The sequence below is a fragment of the Triturus cristatus genome, chromosome 3_2 (genome assembly GCF_964204655.1).
Source record: "Triturus cristatus chromosome 3_2, aTriCri1.1, whole genome shotgun sequence".
Classification (NCBI taxonomy): Eukaryota; Metazoa; Chordata; class Amphibia; order Caudata; family Salamandridae; genus Triturus; species Triturus cristatus.
In genome coordinates, this window is record NC_140584.1 from 701223850 (window position 1) to 701242989 (window position 19140).

Sequence of the window (19140 nt, forward strand, 5' to 3'; positions counted from 1 at the left end):
AGGTAAGAAGAAGTATATGAAATAAGTGTTCCTCCTTTGATTACAACAGCATTTTTACATGTCAGGGGCGGGTAGATAAGCCTTAAAATAATATCTGTAAAGCAGATCATCTTCTCTGTGTCCTGGTCAGCAAGTTTCAGTAGATTTTTTGTGAGCTTTTTCTGGCCCCTCCTTCTAAATGTATCAAGAATTGCTATTGTAATCTTTAAACGACAGAGAAGATGAAGAGAAAATAGTTTTCATTCGAAAAAAAGTACAAAAATGCTGGTCTCAAATGAACATTAGGTCAATGCTAAGAAACAATATAGCAAGGTGCACAGAACAAAAATTACTTGTGTAATATTTCTGGAGGACACTAACACTGCACTCTTTTTCACCTACATTCCTTCATAACCTCAGAATGTTTACTGCAAAATGTCCTTGATACTGAAAAGTAAAGTGGATAGGATAAAAAGCTGAGCTCCATCCTGACAGTAAAGACCAGCCCATAGATACCCTTCCAATGTGTCATGGCGTTAGAGGATTTTAAATAGGCTGCATTTGTCCAAAGTCAATTGACAGTGCCTCCTCTTTTGGCAGCTGTAATGCATTCAAGTGGAGCAGAGTCTGAAAAAAATCGAACACTACTGCAGAGAGGTGGGAAGGCGTGTTTAATAGTCTCATGAATGCTTTCAAGCACCTGCACTGGCTATGTTTCACAGCTACTACAGCTTGTGAAAGCAATCCTTAGTCCTCATCATTCCAGTTTAAAACAAGACGCTTTATGAACTAATACAAATATAACCAGGCATTACAAAAAATCAGGAGGCAACACCAAACAAACACCATCTTACCATATCTACTAATGCCACATAAAGGAACATGCCAGCCGTGATAGCAAAGATCCAAAGGGTAACAGTATTGGCATACTGTCCAACAGATGTACCTATCAGCATTCCAACATAAGCCATCATAGCAGAGAGGAGGTTGTACACAATAGCTTGTTTTACTGTCATTCCTGCGTTGATGAGCACTGCAAAATCACCTGAAATAAAAGCAGAATATTTTAAATGTACTGTTATCTTTGCATCCTAAATCATATAATTATTTTATTTTTTCTCAATCACAAATGTTTCTGTTTAAAACCGTATGCCCATCTGTAAATCAGATTGCTATATAATTCCACAATTCTGCATTCGGATAGGCTGCTAACCAGTCATCAACCTACTCTAGAGATTAATAGCTAAAACCTACCAGTACTACACTTTATTACTACAAGAGCTCCCATGAAGATCAAAGAGTTCTAAACAAAGGTGCTAAAGTGTTTTAATATAGCTCGCTGAATGTGCCAGCATTGGGAGACCTACTGCTAGACAAGACAGCTTTAGAATCCCCCACTTTCCAGTACATGAGTTTCCTAAAACATTTGTTTTCTTCCATAAAATTACTGATGTGAACTTAACTGAAGTGCTTTCAGTCTGTGGGAATAGTTTTCAACTGTGTGCTCTTTGACAGTTTTACTGATTTTTAAAATAGCTATATACTGCTCAGATAAGATTACAAAGTAAGAGGTTGTAGTTTTAACAAACTGATTAAGTATTCCTTTTTTATTAAACAGTTTATACCTGTTCTGGTATAAGAGAGAACCACCTCAGAAAATAATCACAATCCTTGTCAGGTTGAAATTTTAAGTCACTAAATAAACCTGCGCTCAACCCTCTGGTAGCTTGGCACAGACTTCAAGAAAATTGTGAATTATTTATGCAGCATTCAAACAGTAATAAAGTGAAAATGCAACCCAAGAAAATCCCAACCACTTAAGAATATTAGAGAATATTTTAATAAATAAAATGACATAAAAACGACAATAATCTAATAAATATAACCAAAGATATGACTTTTTAAAATGTTGGAGTTAATAGCGCCAAAGGGGTATCCAGTCACACGAAACCGGGTCAAAGTCAAATGTTAAGGCAGAGTGAGATGGATTGCTAGTCAGATACAGGGACCAGATTGATCCCCGTGGAAACTTACCTTCACACTTAGAAATGTATTTTTATGGAGGTTGAAAGCCTTCAGCAGGACCAGGTAAGCAGGCTAGATATAATGAACCGCTTGACAACAGAAAGCCGCTCGGAGTTGACTGTAAGGCTGCTCGGTGTCTGGTCCACTAAAGCGGTCGACAAAGGTTGCCTATGTTGTTCGGATGCTGCTTGGCATCAAGTTGGCATCGACCACAAAAGCCATATGACAGGTGCTCATCGAGTCTGTGGAAGTTGTCAATCAGGTGCTCCCCGGTGTAGAGTATGGAGAAGCAATCGACAAAGAGTACTGATGTCGATGCTTGCCGTCGAGCTGGGGAAACCTCTTAGTTCGGCATTGAGGAGTACACTATAACTACAGTGAAGGGTCCTGGACCTTGGTGACAGTACTAGGGGGTTAGGACTCATTCCCACAGAGCCCAGCAGAGGGGGCCACGTCAGGTCCAGCTGGGAGTGGTCAGCAGGAAAGCAAACAAGGTCTCAGGAAGCTTGTTAGTAGCCCTGTAGCTCAAACAGGATGTCAGCCAACTAAGCCTTGAAGTCACTTCTGGTGCCCTGGGTTCAAGGAATATTTTATCCAAACAATGGTTCAAAGTGTACAAAAAATTACCATAGCACAAACATATGTCAACAACGTAATTAATTCAAACAAAAATTATATATATATATAACAACAATGCATACCCAACAGTGAAGAGAAAAAAGAAAATAGAAAATACAGCCCATATACGAAAAATCTAGAAAGACATACAAAATGTATTCAATAAAAAGATGTATTCAATAAAAAATATCGTGAGGCTCAGACATATAAGCTGGTACATATAACATTTGATAGACATACACAACCAGACAAGTGGCAGACCAAGAGAGGTTACATAAAAGAAGGAGTTCCAGGACAACACTGGAGCTACAACAAACAGAACAATGTGTCCTCCATAAGTTACGTTCACAATTGCGTCAACGACGTTTCGACCTTTGTCATTAATACTGTTTATGTTTGTGTAAAAAGTGAAGGAATTAACTGGAAGCACTTTATAATTCAGCTCCAATCATTTCTTGGCCTCCATAACTGCTGGGAGTCAATCTAGCAGAACTAGCCACGGGAGGAATGATCACTTTCTCTACACTTCCTGCATGCATCCGAACAAAAGTAAATTGAATTCAAGCGGCAACACGCAAGGTCCCGCAATCGAGTTGCCGCTTGAATTCAATTTACTTTTGTTCGGGCTCATGCAGGAGATGTAGAGAAAGGGATCATTCCTCCTGTGGCTAGTTCTGCTAGATTGACTCCCAGCAGTTATGGAGGCCAAGAAATGATTGGAGCTGAATTATAAAGTGCTTCCAGTTAACTCCTTCACTTTTTACACCAACATAATTTTCTCTATACAAGCATTGATTACTACCATGCTTGCTCTCCTTCCTGCGATCAGAAACTGTCTGGTGGGATGCTCAGTTAATTATCTGTCCTGAAGATGACCGTGTATTAATGACAAAGGTCGAAACGTCGTCGACGCAATTGTGGCCGTAACTTATGGAGGACACATTGTTCTGTTTGTTGTAGTTCCAGTGTTGTCCTGGAACTCCTTTTATGTAACCTCTCTTGGTCTGGTTGTGTAGGTCTATCAAATGTTATATGTACCAGCTTATATGCCTGCGCCTCAGGATACTTTTTTATTGAATACATTTTGTATGTCTTTCTAGATTTTTCGTATATGGGCTGTATTTTCGATTTTCTTTTTTCTCTTCACTGTTAGGTATGCATTGTTGTTATATATATAATTTTTGTTTGAATTAATTATGTTGTTGACATATGTTTGTGCTATGGTAATTTTTTGTACACTTTGAACCATTGTTTGGATAAAATATTGATTGCCCCCGGTTCAGGTGGTTAGGGCTGCCCCTGTGGTGGTTTATTACTGGGTTCAAGGAACGCAGGTCCAAACTTCTTTCAGGTTCTTCAGAGAACAGGGCAGTCCTTCTGATTCTACTAATGTCAACCAGTGTTCTTAGGAGAAATCTGGGGAATCCACTTTAATGTCCAGGGCCAATCTGTGGGTGGGGGATAATCCTTTCTCCATCCTCTAAATCAGTTCTGGGCAGCTCTCTCCCTCCCCCTAGGTTTGGAGCTATGATGATTAGAATGATCAAAATGAGGCAGGCCTAGGTGTCAGCTTTATCTACTACTGACCGGGTAGGCATCATTTGTAGCTCAGCGAAGGGATGGGTATAAACCTCCCTCCCCTGCCATCCTGTCAAGGAAGGAAACTCCCTACTCACACCGGGGCCCTTTGCCACTGTGTGGGAGCAATACACATCTCACCACAGGGAAGCCATCAGTAATAAGGCGACAGTTGGCAGAATGGCCTTTTGATTATGAGAAAGAACAAGGCAAAAGTGTATTTTTCAAAATAGTAATGTGAACTACAACGTTACAAATAAATTGGAAGGAATATGCTACTTACCAGTATGCATCTGTTCTTGGCATGTAGAGCTGCAGATCTACACACTTTTGCATAGATCGCCATCTGGTGTTGGGCCTGGATGTTTGCAGTTTGTTTTTCCTCTTGGAAAGTCTTTGGAAGTCACGAGGTCGGTGACTCCTCCTTTGGATCGTATTGCGCATGGGCTTCGGCTCCATCCTCAGATTGTTTTTCGCCAGCAGGGAAAGATGGAGCGTAGTAACAACAGTGAAGAAACCCATGTGTGTTGTATCTAAATAAGATAGACTGGAACAGATACAGGTAGCCGGGGAGGCGGGTGGGCGTGTGTAGATCTGCAGCTCTACATGCCTAGAACAGATGCATACTGGTAAGTAGCATATTCCGTTCGAGGCATATGAGCTGCAGATTACACACTTTTGCATAGACTATATAGCAGTTCCCAACCTTAGCGGCGACCACCGGTATCTGTTGCAGTGGTTTGAAATAATGTTTTTAGTACAGCCTGGCCCACATTAGCTTGTTGCTTGGTTTGCACATCTACACAATAGTGTTTAGTGAAAGTGTGCAGTGTTGACCATGTAGCTGCTTTGCAGATATCATCTAATGGGATGTTCCCTAGAAAAGCCATAGAAGCCCCTATCTTCCGTGTAGAATGGGCTTTAGGGGGAACGGATAGCGTTCGTGTTGCTTTGTGGTAGCAAATCTGGATGCATTTTACAATCCACCTAGCTACCCCTGATTTTGAGATGGGGTTGCCCTTGTGTGGTGGAGAGAAAGAGACAAACAGTTGTTTGGTCTTTCTGAAAGGTTGTGTTCTTTGTATATAGTAAAGTAAGGTTCGTTTGACATCTAGCGTGTGTAGAGCCCTTTCTGCAACGGTCTGAGGTTGCGAGAAAAATACTGGTAATTCTACAGATTGGTTTAGGTGAAAAGGGGAAATGACTTTAGGTAGGAATTTTGGGTTGGTACGGAGAACAACCTTGTTCTGGTGCATTTGAAGAAAAGGTTCTTGTATGGTAAGTGCTTGTATCTCACTGACCCTTCTAAGGGAAGTGATGGCTACAAGGAAAGCTGTTTTCCATGTGAGAAATTGCAGTTCGAGTTTATGCAAACGTTCGAAGGGAGGCCCCATCAGCCTTGTGAGAACGATATTTAAGTTCCACACAGGTGAGGGTGGTACTCTGGGGGGAATTATTCTTTTTAGGCCTTCCATGAAGGCTTTAATGGCAGGTACTCTGAAAAGTGATAGGTGCTGCCTGTTCTGTAGGTAAGCTGCAATTGCTGCGAGGTGTAGCCGAATGGAGGTATAGGCTAGATTACACCTTTGTAGGTGGAGTAAGTAGCATATGATGTGTTGTATAGACACGTCTAGAGGATTGATTGTGTTGTTATGGCAATAAACAACAAATCTTTTCCACTTGGCAGCGTAGCAGGCTCTAGTCGTAGGGCGTCTAGCTTCTCTGATGACATTCATACAGTCAGGGGGAAGGTTTAGGTATCCGAATTCTAGGATTTCAGGAGCCAGATCGCAAGGTTGAGCTGAGCTGGGTCCGGGTGTCTGATCTCTCCATGATTCTGGGTTAGGAGGCATGCTGAGAGGTGTAGCTTTTGGTGTGATACTACCGAGAGTTCCAGCAGCGTGGTGTACCACGGTTGTCTGGCCCATGTTGGAGCTACTAGGATCAGTGTGAGGGAATGCTGTTGTAGCTTTCGCACCACTAATGGAATTAGTGGGAGAGGTGGAAAAACGTACGCAAATTTGCCTGACCAGTTCATCCACATCGCATTTCCTTTGGACAATGGGTGTGGGTATCTGGCGGCGAAGCTTGGGCATTTGTTTTCGTGGGTGGCGAAGAGGTCTATCTGTGGATGCCCCCACATTTGAAAGAACGGATGAAGAACCTGTGGGTGAAGTTCCCACTCGTGGATCTGTTGTGTCTGTCTGCTGAGCAGATCTGCTATGGTGGTTTGGACTCCTGGGACATGTTGGGCTAGGAGAAAGATTTTGTGTGGAATTGCCCATCTCCATATGCTCTGTGCTAATTGAGAGAGCTGTGGAGAGTGTGTGCCGCCTTGTTTTTGAATATAATACATGGCCGTAATGTTGTCTGTGTGAATGAGGACTGCCTTGCCTGAAATCCGTGGTTGAAAGGATTTTAGGGCTAGAAAGATTGCTAGTAACTCCAGATGGTGGATATGGAGTAACTTTTGTTGAGGCGTCCATGTGCCCTGCACTGTGAGGTGTAATAGGTGAGCTCCCCAGCCGGAGAGCGATTCGTCTGTTAGTATTATTTGTGGTACCGGGTCCAGGAACGGTCGACCTTTGGAAAGGTTTGTGGTGTTCCACCACTGCAGAGAGCGATGGGTGAGACCGTCTACCAACACCAGATCTGTCAGTTGCCCCTGGGCCTGGTTCCATTGGTGCGCTAAGCACTCTTGGAGTGGATGCATCTGGAGTCTTGCGTGAGGCACTATGAAAATGCAAGAGGCCATCATCCCTATCAGTTGCATAAACACTCTTGCTGGAAGGGAGTGTTGAAGTACGAATTTTTGTCGCAAAGCCTGAATTCTTGCAATCCTGGCCGGATTGGGGTAGGCTATTGCTTTTGAGGTGTCTATGATGGCACCGAGGTATTGTTTTATATGGGATGGTGTTCGCTGAGACTTTTGGTAGTTCACCGTGAAGCCTAGTTGGTGAAGTAGTTGGATTGTAGTGGCGGTGTGGTGTACACATTGGTTGTATAAAGTGGCCTTTATCAGCCAGTCGTCCAAGTATGGGAAGACGTGAATGTGCTGTCTCCTGAGGTGTGCCGCCACTACCGCTCGGCACTTGGTGAATACCCGTGGCGCTGTTGTGACTCCGAATGGGAGCACCTTGAACTGGTAGTGTTGTCCGTCCACTACAAATCTGAGGTACTTTCTGTGAGCATGGTGTACTGGAATGTGGAAGTATGCGTCTTTCAAGTCCAGTGTGGTGAGGAAGTCGTTGTGGGAGAGGAGCGGAAGCACCTGCTGAAGCGTTACCATGTGAAAATGGTCTGAGTGTATGTATGTGTTTAGGGGCCGGAGATCTAGAATAGGTCGTAGAGTCTCGTCCCTTTTTGGTATTAGAAAATATAGGGAGTAGACCCCTAAATTTTGCTGATTGACGGGAACTTGTTCTATTGCCTGTTTTTGTAGGAGGGAGATTACCTCCTGCTTTAGTAATGTGGAATGTTCTTGTGACATTGGGCATTGCCTGGGTGGAATGTTTGGGGGGGTAGATGTTAATTCCAGGCAGTATCCTGACCGAATAATTTGGGTCACCCATTTTTCTGAGGTGATGGTCTCCCAGACATGAAGGAAATTTTGAAGTCTGCCCCCGACCGGAGTGGGATGGTCTGGAGGGAGCGGGGGGGGGGGAGTCACTGGGTAGGCGGTGTGGCAGAGCGGGCGGTATTTGTTTTGCCTCTGCCCTTATTATTGTTGCCCCTATAGCCGCCTCTTTGATAGCCCCTTGTGAAGGTGGACTGAGTGGGGGATTTGTAGGAAGTGGACGCGTTATCTGAGGAGTAGCCTCTAGATGTAGTCCGAAAGGAAGAGCGGCGAAAAGAGCGCCTAGGAGGGTGTGACTGTAGGGCTCCCATGGACTTCGCTGTATCAGTGCCCTTCTTCATTTTTTCGAGGGCCTCATCATCTACCTTTGGGCCGAATAGGTGTTCCTGGTCAAAGGGATGATTCAGGATGGAGGCTTGTACCTCTGGTTTAAATCCTGATATTCTTAGCCAAGCATGGCGACGGAGGAGGACGCTAGTATTAATGGCCCTGGAGGCTGTGTCTGCTGCATCTAAGGAACAGCGTATAAAGGTGTTAGTGATTGTCTTACCCTCTTGAATTAATTAATTGGCCCTAGTTTTATATTTTTCAGGGAGGTGGTGCATTATGTTTTCCAATTCATCATAATGTGCCCTATCGTATCTGGCCAATAGCGCTTGGGTGTTGGCGATACGCCATATATTGGCTGCCTGTGACGCAGTGCGCTTTCCTGATGCGTCCAGTAGCTTTGACCCTTTGTCAGGTGGTGGTGCTTCGCCTGACGCCTGGAAATTTGTTCTTTTTCGTGCAGTGGAAACCACTAGGGAATCTAGTGGCGCTGGCCCTTTGATATAGGCGGGATCTGTGGGGGCAGCTTTGTATTTCTTTTCTATGCGTGGGTTAATGACCCTGGCCTTGACTGGGTCCTTAAAAACCTCTGGCGCATGCTTTACCACCCCCTTAAGCATAGGTAGTATGGATGTAGACCTATGTGTGGTATCAAATGTGTCGAGGAGGAAATCCTCCTCCACTGGGTCAGTGTGCAACTCTACCCCGTGATAGTGTGCCGCCCTTTGAAGTAGATGGTGGAATCCTAATGAGTCTTCCAGTGGAGATGGCCTGGAAGGGTAAAGGTCATCTTGAGGGACGTCAGGAATATCTGGGTTATTGTAGTCGTCCCATGGGTCTGGGGATCCTGTAGGGGTGGGGTCTTGGGGCACATCCCCTATATCGTGATATGGGTCCCCCTGATCATCATCGTCTGGAGACGGGGTCGGAGAGCGATGAGGTGGGGGTGGAGAAGGCGGAGGGGGCGGAGGTGGAGAGGGTGGGGGAGGTGGAGGAGGTGGGGAAGGTATTCTGAAAGGAGAGGTAGCAGAGTCCTTCCTCTTTGGAGGTGGAGCTGGTTTGTCCAAATGTCTCTTTTTTGGAAGAGAGTGCAAGATGTCCAGTTTTTGGATCCCTGGTGAGAGTTTTTTGTAAGGGATCTGGTGTAAATAGTTCCTGTGACAATGTTTGGTCCGTCGGTGCCGTAGTTTTCGGGGCCGATGACTTTTTAGGCTTGTCCGTGCCAGTTTGCTTAGCACTGGGCTTGGGAACCTCCGATTTCTTGGTCGGCGCCGAGATGGGCTTCGGCTTGGAAGTGTTGGTGCCGAGGGCCTTATGGGGTTTGGTCGGTACCGAAGATGGCGTCGGTACGGAAGTGCTGGGTTTTGACCCGGAGGGCTTCGGTGCGGAGCTCGGTGTCGAGGTAGAGGCTGGTTTCTTTTTCGGTGCCGAAGTGTGTTTCTCGGAACCGCTGGCAGGCTGGCTCGAGCCCGAGCCGCCGGAAGGCTTACTTGGCTTCTTCACCGGGCCCGAAGGTGGGGTGTGTGAAGCAGTGTCTCTGGTCTTACTTAGGCCCGGAGGCGAAGGCGTGACCAAAGCCTTTTTGGGTGTTGGCGCGGGTGTGGGGGTATAGTACTCACGACCCTCTGCGCCGGAGTGATGTCTTCCACATCTGAGTCGTCAGCCTCGGAAGCACTGACGAGGTCCTCTTCGGTGCGCTGCTGTCCCGGATCTTCGATGTCGTCTCCGAAGATATCGACTGGAACAGAGGTCAAGGAGTGTGCCATGTTTCTTCTGGCTCTTCGGTCCCGAATAGTCTTTTTCGATCGGAAAGACTTACAGGCCGGACAGTCTCGAGCCTCGTGTTCAGGGGAGGGGCAGAGGTTGCATACCTCATGAAGATCGGTGTGGGGGAATTTGGACCCACATCGAGAGCACTTCTTGAATGGAGTTCTTTCCATCAGCCGGGACTGGAGCTTGGGTAGGCCCGAAGGCCGCCGTCGACGACTGGAACCGAAGATTTGTCGATGAGAAGGTGCGTTAATTTGAGGAGATCGCAATCGAAACAATACCGCGATGTGAGGTGAGGATTCTGCTCCGATCGTCGAACTGAAAATGTTCGGAACCTGAGCGCGAAGATTACATCCGAGCCCGATGGCGGAAAAAAACAATCTGAGGATGGAGCCGAAGCCCATGCGCAATACGATCCAAAGGAGGAGTCACCGACCTTGTGACTTCCAAAGACTTTCCAAGAGGAAAAACAAACTGCAAACATCCGGGTCCAACACCAGATGGCGATCTATGCAAAAGTGTGTAATCTGCAGCTCATATGCCTCGAACATTAAATTACTATTAAAATCAATCAATCAATCAATCAGTGAAACTTGTAGAGCGCGCTACATACCCGTAGGGTCTCAAGGCGCTGGGGGGGGGGGGGGGGTGCCGCTACTGCTCGAACAGCCAGGTCTTCAGCTTCTTCCTGAAGGAGAGGTGGTCTTGGGTCAGGCGCAGGTCGGTCGGGAGGGAGTTCCAGGTCTTGGCGGCCAGGTAGGAGAAGGACCTTCCTCCTGTAGTCGCTCTTCGGATGTGGGGGACGGCGGCGAGGGCGTGGTTGGCTGATCGGAGGTGGCGTTTGGGAGCGTAGAAGTTGACTCGGCTGTTGAGGTAGCTCGGGCCTTGGTCGTGTAGGGCCTTGTGTGCGTGGGTGAGGAGGCGGAAGGTGATTCTTTTGTTGACGGGGAGCCAGTGAAGGTCTCTCAGATGTCCGGAGATGTGGCTGGTTCGTGGGATGTCGAGGATGAGTCTGGCTGAGGCGTTCTGGATCCGCTGGAGTCTCTTCTGGAGCTTGGCGGTGGTACCGGTGTAGAGGGCGTTGCCGTAGTCCAGTCGGCTGGTGACGAGGGCCTGGGTGACGGTCTTCCTGGTCTCGGTGGGGATCCACCAGAAGATCTTCCGTAGCATGCGTAGGATGTTGAAGCACGCCGAGGAGACGTTGTTGACTTGCCTGGTCATGGAGAGGGAGGAGTCCAGGATGAAGCCCAGGTTTCGTGCATGGTCTGTCGGTTTGGGTGCGGTGCCCAGGGCGGTAGGCCACCAGGAGTCGTCCCAGGCGGAGGGTGAGGAGCCCAGGATGAGGACCTCCGTCTTGTCCGAGTTCAGTTTCAGGCGGCTGGTTGTCATCCACTCGGCTACCTCTTTCATCCCTTCGTGCAGGTTGGCTCTGGCGGCGGCGGGGTCGTTGGTCAGGGAGAGGATCAGCTGGGTGTCGTCGGAGTAGGAGATTATGCTGAGGTTGTGTTTGCGTACGATGGCCGCGAGGGGGCTCATGTAGACGTTGAAGAGGGTGGGGCTCAGAGATGATCCTTGGGGGACGCCGCAGATGACTTCGGAGGCCTCTGACTTGTACGGTGGAAGGCGGACTCTCTGTGTTCTTCCGTCGAGGAAGGAGATGATCCATTCCAGCGCCTTGTCCTGGATGCCGATGTTGCTGAGGCGCCGTACTAGGGTGCGGTGGCAGACCGTGTCGAATGCCGCGGAGAGGTCTAGGAGGATGAGGGCCGCTGTTTCTCCCTTGTCCATCAGGGCTCGGATGTCATCGGTGGCGGCGATGAGGGCGGTCTCGGTGCTGTGGTTGGCTCGGAAGCCGGACTGTGAGGGGTCGAGGGATCTGTTCGTCTCGAGGAAGGCGGCCATCTGCTTGTTGACGGTCTTCTCGATGACTTTGGCTGGAAACGGGAGGAGCGAGATGGGGCGGTAGTTCTAGAGTTCGGTGGGGTCCGCTGTGGGTTTCTTGAGTAGAGCGCTGAGTTCGGCGTGCTTCCAGCTCTCAGGGAAGGTGGCGGTGTCGAAGGATGTGTTGATGATGTCTCGCAGGTGGGGTGCGATGACAGCGTCGGCCTTGTTGAAGACGTGGTGAGGGCAGGGGTCGGTCGGTGATCCGGAGTGGATGGAGTTCATCGTGCGGATGGTGTCTTCGGTGCTGATCGGGGTCCAGGCGTGGAGGGTGGTGGTGGGGGGCGGTTGTTCGGTCATGGTGTGCGTTGGTTGGTTGTTGAAGCTGCTGTGTATGTCCGCGATCTTGTTGTGGAAGTATGAAGCGAGGGAGTTGCAGAGGTCTTGCGATGGGGTGATGTCGTTGTTTCCTGCGCTGGGGTTGGAAAGCTCTTTCACGATGTTGAAGAGTTCCTTGCAGTTGTGTGCGTTGTTGTCCAGCCGGTCCTTGAATGCTGTTTTCTTGGCGGCGCGGATCAGCTGGTGGTGTTTCCGGGTGGCGAGTTTGAAGGAGGTCCTGTTGTCCGGTGTAGGTTCCCTTCTCCAGACTTTCGAGGGCTCGGCAGTTCTTCTTGGAGCTCTTGAGTTCGTCGGTGAACCATGGGGCCTTCTTGCTGCCGGGTCTGCTAGGCGGGGTCCTCAGTGGGGCGAGTTCGTCCGCGCAGTTGCTGGTCCACTTCGTGAGGTTGTCGGCGGCTTGGCTGGGGTTCGCTGAGCTGGCAGGAGGGTGCTGGCTCAGGGAGGTGGCGAGCTGGTCTGCTGAGATCTTGTTCCAGCTTCTGCGGGCGGCCTGTTGCTGGTGGTGGTGGGTCGTCGTTCTCTTGAAGGTGAAGTGGACGCAGCTGTGGTCCGTCCATTGAAGCTCAGTGGCGTGGCTGAAGTCGATGTCTGTGCTGGAAGAGAAGACTGCGTCGAGTGTGTGTCCGGCGAGGTGGGTGGGGGTGGACACCAGTTGCTTGAGTCCCAGGTTGGCGAGGTTGTCGAGCAGGGTGCTGGTGTTGCGGTCGTTGTTGTTCTCCAGGTGGAAGTTGAGGTCCCCCAGGAGGATGTAGTCAGCGGAGGGGAGGGCATGCGGGCTGACGAAGTCGGCGATGTCCTCGCTGAATTGTGTGCGTGGTCCAGGGGGTCGGTAGATCAGGGTGCCTCTGAGGGTGGTCTTCGGGTTGGTGTGGATCTGGAAATGCAGGTGTTCGGCGCTGGTCAGGGTGTTGTCGGTGCTGGTCGTGAGACGGATGGTGCTCCTGTGGACGATGGCGATGCCTCCTCCCATCTGGTTGGCGTTTCGGTCCCTCCGGACGATCTTGTAGCCCTCTGGGATAGCGATGGCGATGTCGGGAGCTGAAGAGGCGTTCATCCAGGTCTCTGTGAGGAAGGCAACGTCTGGGGCTGTGGCGTCTAGGAGGTTCCAGAGTTCGATGGCGTGTCTGTGGACGGAGCGGGTGTTGAGCAGGATGCACTTGAGGTGGGTGCTGCTGGTGTTTGACTTTGCGGGTGTTGGTGCGAGGCAGGTCCGGATGCAGGAGAACTTGCAGGCGTGGCAGCTGAAGGGTCCGTGGGTGTGACGTGGTGTGGCTTGGTGGCACTCTGGGCGTCGGCCGGTATTGAGTGCGTTGAGGGTGGCGGCTGAGTACGTCCTGCGGGTCGGACGGGGTCTTCAAGGACCAGGGGTCCTGGCGCTGGTCGCGATCCGGTCGCGATCCGGTCGCGGACGGGCTTACCTTTGGCGCGCCTTCGGCGCACAATCGGCCCGCCCGCTGCGCGTGACCGCTGCGCGTTCGCACGGTCGCCATTTAAGGCGAAGTGCGCGGGTGGGTGGAGCAGCTGGGAGGCGGGAGCGGGGAGGGTTACAGAAGAGAAAAGGGGCGGGGACAAGCGGCGGTGGCGGGAAGGGAGGGCGGAGGGCGGCGAGGTAGGCGGACAACAAGGAAGGAGAGCCTAAAACACGGGCAGAAAGAAAAATGCTAAGCAGGCACAAATAAACGACAAAACACGGAAAAAAAGAGGTTAAACGAAGTAAAACAAAAACAGGCACAAATGATCGTCAAAACCAGGCAAAACAATCCCCGCAGCGGAGGCAGCCGGCAACCGGCAAACGAGGCGGCAGCGAGGCAGAGGGCAGGCAGGGGGCACACGCAGCAGCTGGTGGCCGTGCGGCGCGGGGGTGTCCCACAAGTGGGTCACACTCACCTGCGTCGCACGGTCGCCATTTAAGGCCAAGTGCGCGGGTGGGCGGAGCAGCTGGGAGGCGGGAGCGGGGAGGGTTACAGAAGAGAAAAGGGGCGGGGACAAGCGGCGGTGGCGGGAAGGGAGGGCGGAGGGCGGCGAGGTAGGCGGACAACAAGGAAGGAGAGCCTAAAACACGGGCAGAAAGAAAAATGCTAAGCAGGCACAAATAAACGACAAAACACGGAAAAAAAGAGGTTAAACGAAGTAAAACAAAAACAGGCACAAATGATCGTCAAAACCAGGCAAAACAATCCCCGCAGCGGAGGCAGCCGGCAACCGGCAAACGAGGCGGCAGCGAGGCAGAGGGCACACGCAGCAGCTGGTGGCCGTGCGGCGCGGGGGTGTCCCACAAAATTAGTCCTTGAATTATTTTTCTAGCTGTTCCCAAACTAAATGTAGCATTTAATAGGCATAATAGTGTAAATCAGTGTTAGTCTTTGGGACAGCCAGCCTTATCACAGTGAAAAATGACTTTGGAGGTTTTCCACTGCAAGGGCATGCAAAACATTAAAAATATATGTCCTACGTATACCAAACTACGGCACTGACACTGCCCTATGGGCATTTAAGGCCTACATTAGTGATGACTTGAGCATTAAAAAGGGAAGTATAGGCCTGGCAAATGGGTTATTATGAAATGTCGAAACTGCAGAATGGTTGTGCAGTTTCAAACTGCCATGGGAGGCCTCGAGACAGGTTTTTACAGTGCTACATTAGCAGGTGCATATTGAGTGCTGCAGCCCACTGGCACCATTTTGTTTACAGGCCCTGGATATATATTTAGTATCACATACTAGGGACTTATAAGTAAAGTAAATGTGCCAATCAGGTATATACCAATTTTAACATTTATCAAAGGGAGAGCACAAGCTCTTTACCACTGGAGGAAAGTGTGCAGAGTTCTATTACAAAAAAGCGCTCAGCATATAAAGGCAAAATATTGGGGAATACCACGCAAAAGATTGTAATTCCCAACATTCAGTGTGTCAACTTGTAACCACGTAATTAAAATGTTTTCAATCCAGAAACATTATACTTTCGACAACTAAATAAAGCACAGTGTTTAGAATATTTAGGCAACTGTATATTTAGTCAGCACTGTACTATGAAGTGTGAAACTGCACCACAGCATGAGCTCAAATATAATTAAACGTGCAACAAAGAGCACTTCAATACATGTACAGACTACAGAAATAGCAAAATAACGTATGGGGCTCGTTATTTTGGTCTATAAAATAGTAAGATTACTTTAACATGCTCTTAAACTGGATTTTAACTTTCCAATGATAGTTCTTTTGACAAACAAACTTTACTTATGTTAAAATATGTCAAATAATCATCTCTCAGCAGAATCATAGACAAGAAATGTGTGCAGGCATATCATTATAGCAACACTATATTTTTCTAAGTGTGTTTAATCATCTTCTTTCATTTTACTTAAAACAATGATTTTAAAACCAGTGCATTTTCATGCACAGAGAAACAAAAGAAAGATACATAAAAGGAAATTAGAAAAGCAAAATGAAGCAACAACAACGACAAAAGGCATGACTTGGTAGGCCTTCAGTTTAAAGGTAGCATGAATGTGTTTGCAACAAAAAAGGGAAAAATGACCCATCAAAAAAGTTAAAGTAAAAATAAATAAATAAATAAAAGCAGAGACTGGTCTATTGGCCAGGGCACTGAAGTCAACAGCATTTAGGCAGACATGAACAAACAAAATATCATCAATCACAGTGAAGATATCCAATTGCTAAAGGGAGACTGGACCATCTGCCCCACATTGTATCTATGCATGGGTGCTGTGAAGGACGGAAGCAAAATATGAATGACACTTGAGGAGACCAATGAATGAAGTGGACGGATTCAAAGCCATTGTTTGAACGGATGTATGTAAGGCCAGTCTTGAGAACGGTCAGTATTCCTTGGCTGAAAAGCGTAGTCTTGCCATGTTTTCCATAAAGGAAGAATACATTTTAATTTGTATCACGGTAGTCGACTGCTCACCATCTCCTTTGTGTGAATGATTATGTTTGTATATAGAGAGAGCTATTATGTTAATTCAGAGACATATAAATGACGATGATAGACCATTGTAAGCGTTTTGAAACCACAAAGCTTGTAAGCAGTAGCAACTGATGATCAGTTAAAAAGAATACCCAGACTATAATGAATCTGATATAATTTGAGGTTCATTAGGAGTCGGACAAAAATATGGGCCCATTAGGAGTCGGACGGAAATATGGGCCCATTATGATTTAACAATTTATGTTCATCAACGGATAAGCTTAAGAAATTGAATCCGCACTGTGGGAATTTGTTAATATTTTATGTGGCTGATAGATTACCTATTCAACTATTGTTGCTTTTATCATTGCATGAATTTGGCAACATGTCCTAGAAGCCCTCATTGTAGGTCGGACGGGTTTCTTTGGTGTATACAACAGAGATAGAAAAATTGCTCACCACCGTAAGAACGAATGCGAAGGTTGAAACACATCGGCCAAGCTATGATTCCAATAATAAAAGTTCTCAGCATTTATCCCTGGAATGCAGCGATTTTGCTTTGTTTCTGAACTCATAATTGCTGGTACTGTACGGTTTCACCTCTTCATTATTGTGCAATTCTGGGTTAATGACCAGGTAAGGAGGAATCACATGCAGAAAAACTGCATTTTCACCTATTATCGGGCAATTACTGAGCACAAATTCCACCTCCTTTTGGTAGGTGGAACTCTGCCCAGGTTTTATCGTACCCATGAAATAAAGAAAGCAATATCCCTCCCAAGGTCAACTGGACTGGGGCTTCAAGTCGGCAGCTAGGCCAGTGGCGTCTGAGTGCAAAATGGCAGATTTCTATTGTTTGCTTTTCTACTAAATGAACTACCTTAATAATGCCTGTGTTTAACATGAACTCAGAAGTGTGTATTCGGACAGACTGCAACCATGCAGATTGTGAGCTGAGCACTATCTCCCTTCCCCCTCAGCACACCAGTTGCAGGCTCAGTCATTGAGCTGGGCACACAATCAAAAAAACAGGCCTTCCTTTTCCCCTTCCACAGCCTCTTGAGGTTAAGGTCTTCTGATCTATAAGGCTAGGGTTTCTATTGGCTGTAGGGTTAGGGCTTTGTTTTCTATTGGTTCCTTGAGCTAGTGTTTCTTTTGATTAGGGTTTAGGGCTAGGACATCTTATGGTCCCCGAACCAAAGGTTCCCATTGGCCCAGATCTCTCGATCACTAGGGCTATTTCAACCGACAGCTTTGGTGTCCATGTAAAGAGTGTCAGGGTAAGGGTGCTGTCTTTTTAGGCCTGTTACGACCTGTAAAGGGACATGAGCACAAACTCAGCATTTTAAATTCTAGCCACTATATACGTCCCCCCTCTCCAGTTCTTAGCCCTTTTTTTGGGGCTATTTGGGGTAGTTTGCGCTTAGGGTTCCATAACTTTTTTCCACATTATGTATCCACACCAAATTTGTGTCCTTTCTTCTACCAAAATCCTGGGACTTTGAAAGGTACCCAGGGTTTGGATTCCCCAGAGAGGATTAAGAAATAAAACAAAGTATAGCTATATTTGGAGTTTTAGGGGAAAAACAGGAAAAAAGCTCTCAGGATAAGAGTGCTTTTTCCCTAAAAACAGAATCAACAAACTGTTTGCTGTGCTAAAGTCACAGTACTCCCCAGCTTACACGAGCATGCAGTATTGAATAAAAACATGTTTTTTTCTACCAGAGTTTTGGCATTTTTCAAAGAGGTAGCCCATTTTTCCTATCATCCAGTTTGTGGTACTCCGTGTTACGCATGTAACACGAAGGTCTGACCAAATTCCACCAACTGCCGCATGGCAGAGTTTATCTCGCATGCGGCTCGCCAACTGTAAGTTGTCAAATGTGAGACACAACTGGCGTACCTAGTTCAATTTTCGGGTGCAAGGAGCGCATCCAACAAGATTTCCCCAATGTGCGCAGTCGCGACCATTCGCAGAGAGAAAGCTGCAGATAGAGTAGAAAATCTACTCAAGCGACAGCAAAACCAACTCGAGAAGCAGCACCCTCTGTCGCACCGCGTGGTTGCAGTTTGTGATGACTTTTCAGCACGGAACAAGACCCTGGTGCTAAAAATCAATGCAGGTAGCGTGATGTGCCAATTTTGCCAGTATGCGGAATTCCACGGAAGCTTGCGGAATTTTGTGAAATCCCTGGGGGATCCAGTAAATCTATAGGTTTCTGAAAAGTAGATAACATTTCGAATTCAGCAAGTGGTCATATGTGTAGGTTTTCCCAAAGAAACTAACTGCTGAAATAAAGAAATATTGAAAATGAGCATCTGTAATTTTTTGTTGCAACAGCGGATTTACAGAAGCAATATGCCATTATGCCAACTAGACCCATCTGGTTGCAGGGATTTATTGTTTGTAGCTTCTCCGAAAACCAGAGGTATCCAGAGACAACAACGATGGTCTTTCATTGTGTACAGAGTATAGACCCATTCATATGGTGAACTATGTAGAGTGAAAAATAGGTATCAAGGAAACCTATGTATTTCTAAAATGGGCACAAGATATGGAGCTTAGAAGCAGTGGTTATTCATACATCTCTGAATTTGTGGGTACCTGTACTAGCATATTATTTTGAAGGGTATTTTTTCAAAATGCCTTCTTTCTTAAAGACTGGCTTACATTTGGAAGGCAAAAATGCAGTGAAATGCAATTGGTAATAAATGTACAACTATCCTATGTTTCCACATGTCTTCATACAAAAATAGTACATCATTTGTGTGGGTAGGCCTAGTGCCCGCAGCAGGAAAATGGCACAAAACGCAACATGGACACACCACATTTTTTCCACTCAAAACGGACCGTTTATTGCAAAGTGTGTAACTGTGGATTTTGGACCCTAACTCAGAGAGCACCAAGGGAAACCTAGAAAACCAGCACATTTCTAAATACTAGAAACCTAGGGGAATCTACGGTGGGGTGACTTGCATGGCTCTCCCAAGAATGCCTTACCAAGAACACCAGACAAACTTCAAGTTTTGCCTAAAAAAAAAAAAAAACTGAT

The 19140-nt window shown here is 47.3% G+C and overlaps 1 protein-coding gene across 9 annotated transcripts in view; it reads right to left on the minus strand.

The window, feature by feature from the left end:
• The window catches only part of SLC39A10 (solute carrier family 39 member 10), a 449258-nt gene that overhangs the window by 52757 nt on the left and 377361 nt on the right, over positions 1–19140 (minus strand). For all 9 annotated transcript variants that reach the window (XM_085648771.1, XM_085648766.1, XM_085648773.1 and 6 more), the window contains one exon: positions 834–1024. In XM_085648771.1, coding sequence (XP_085504897.1) covers positions 834–1024 — 191 coding nt within the window. The remainder of the gene's footprint in view (positions 1–833; positions 1025–19140) is intronic.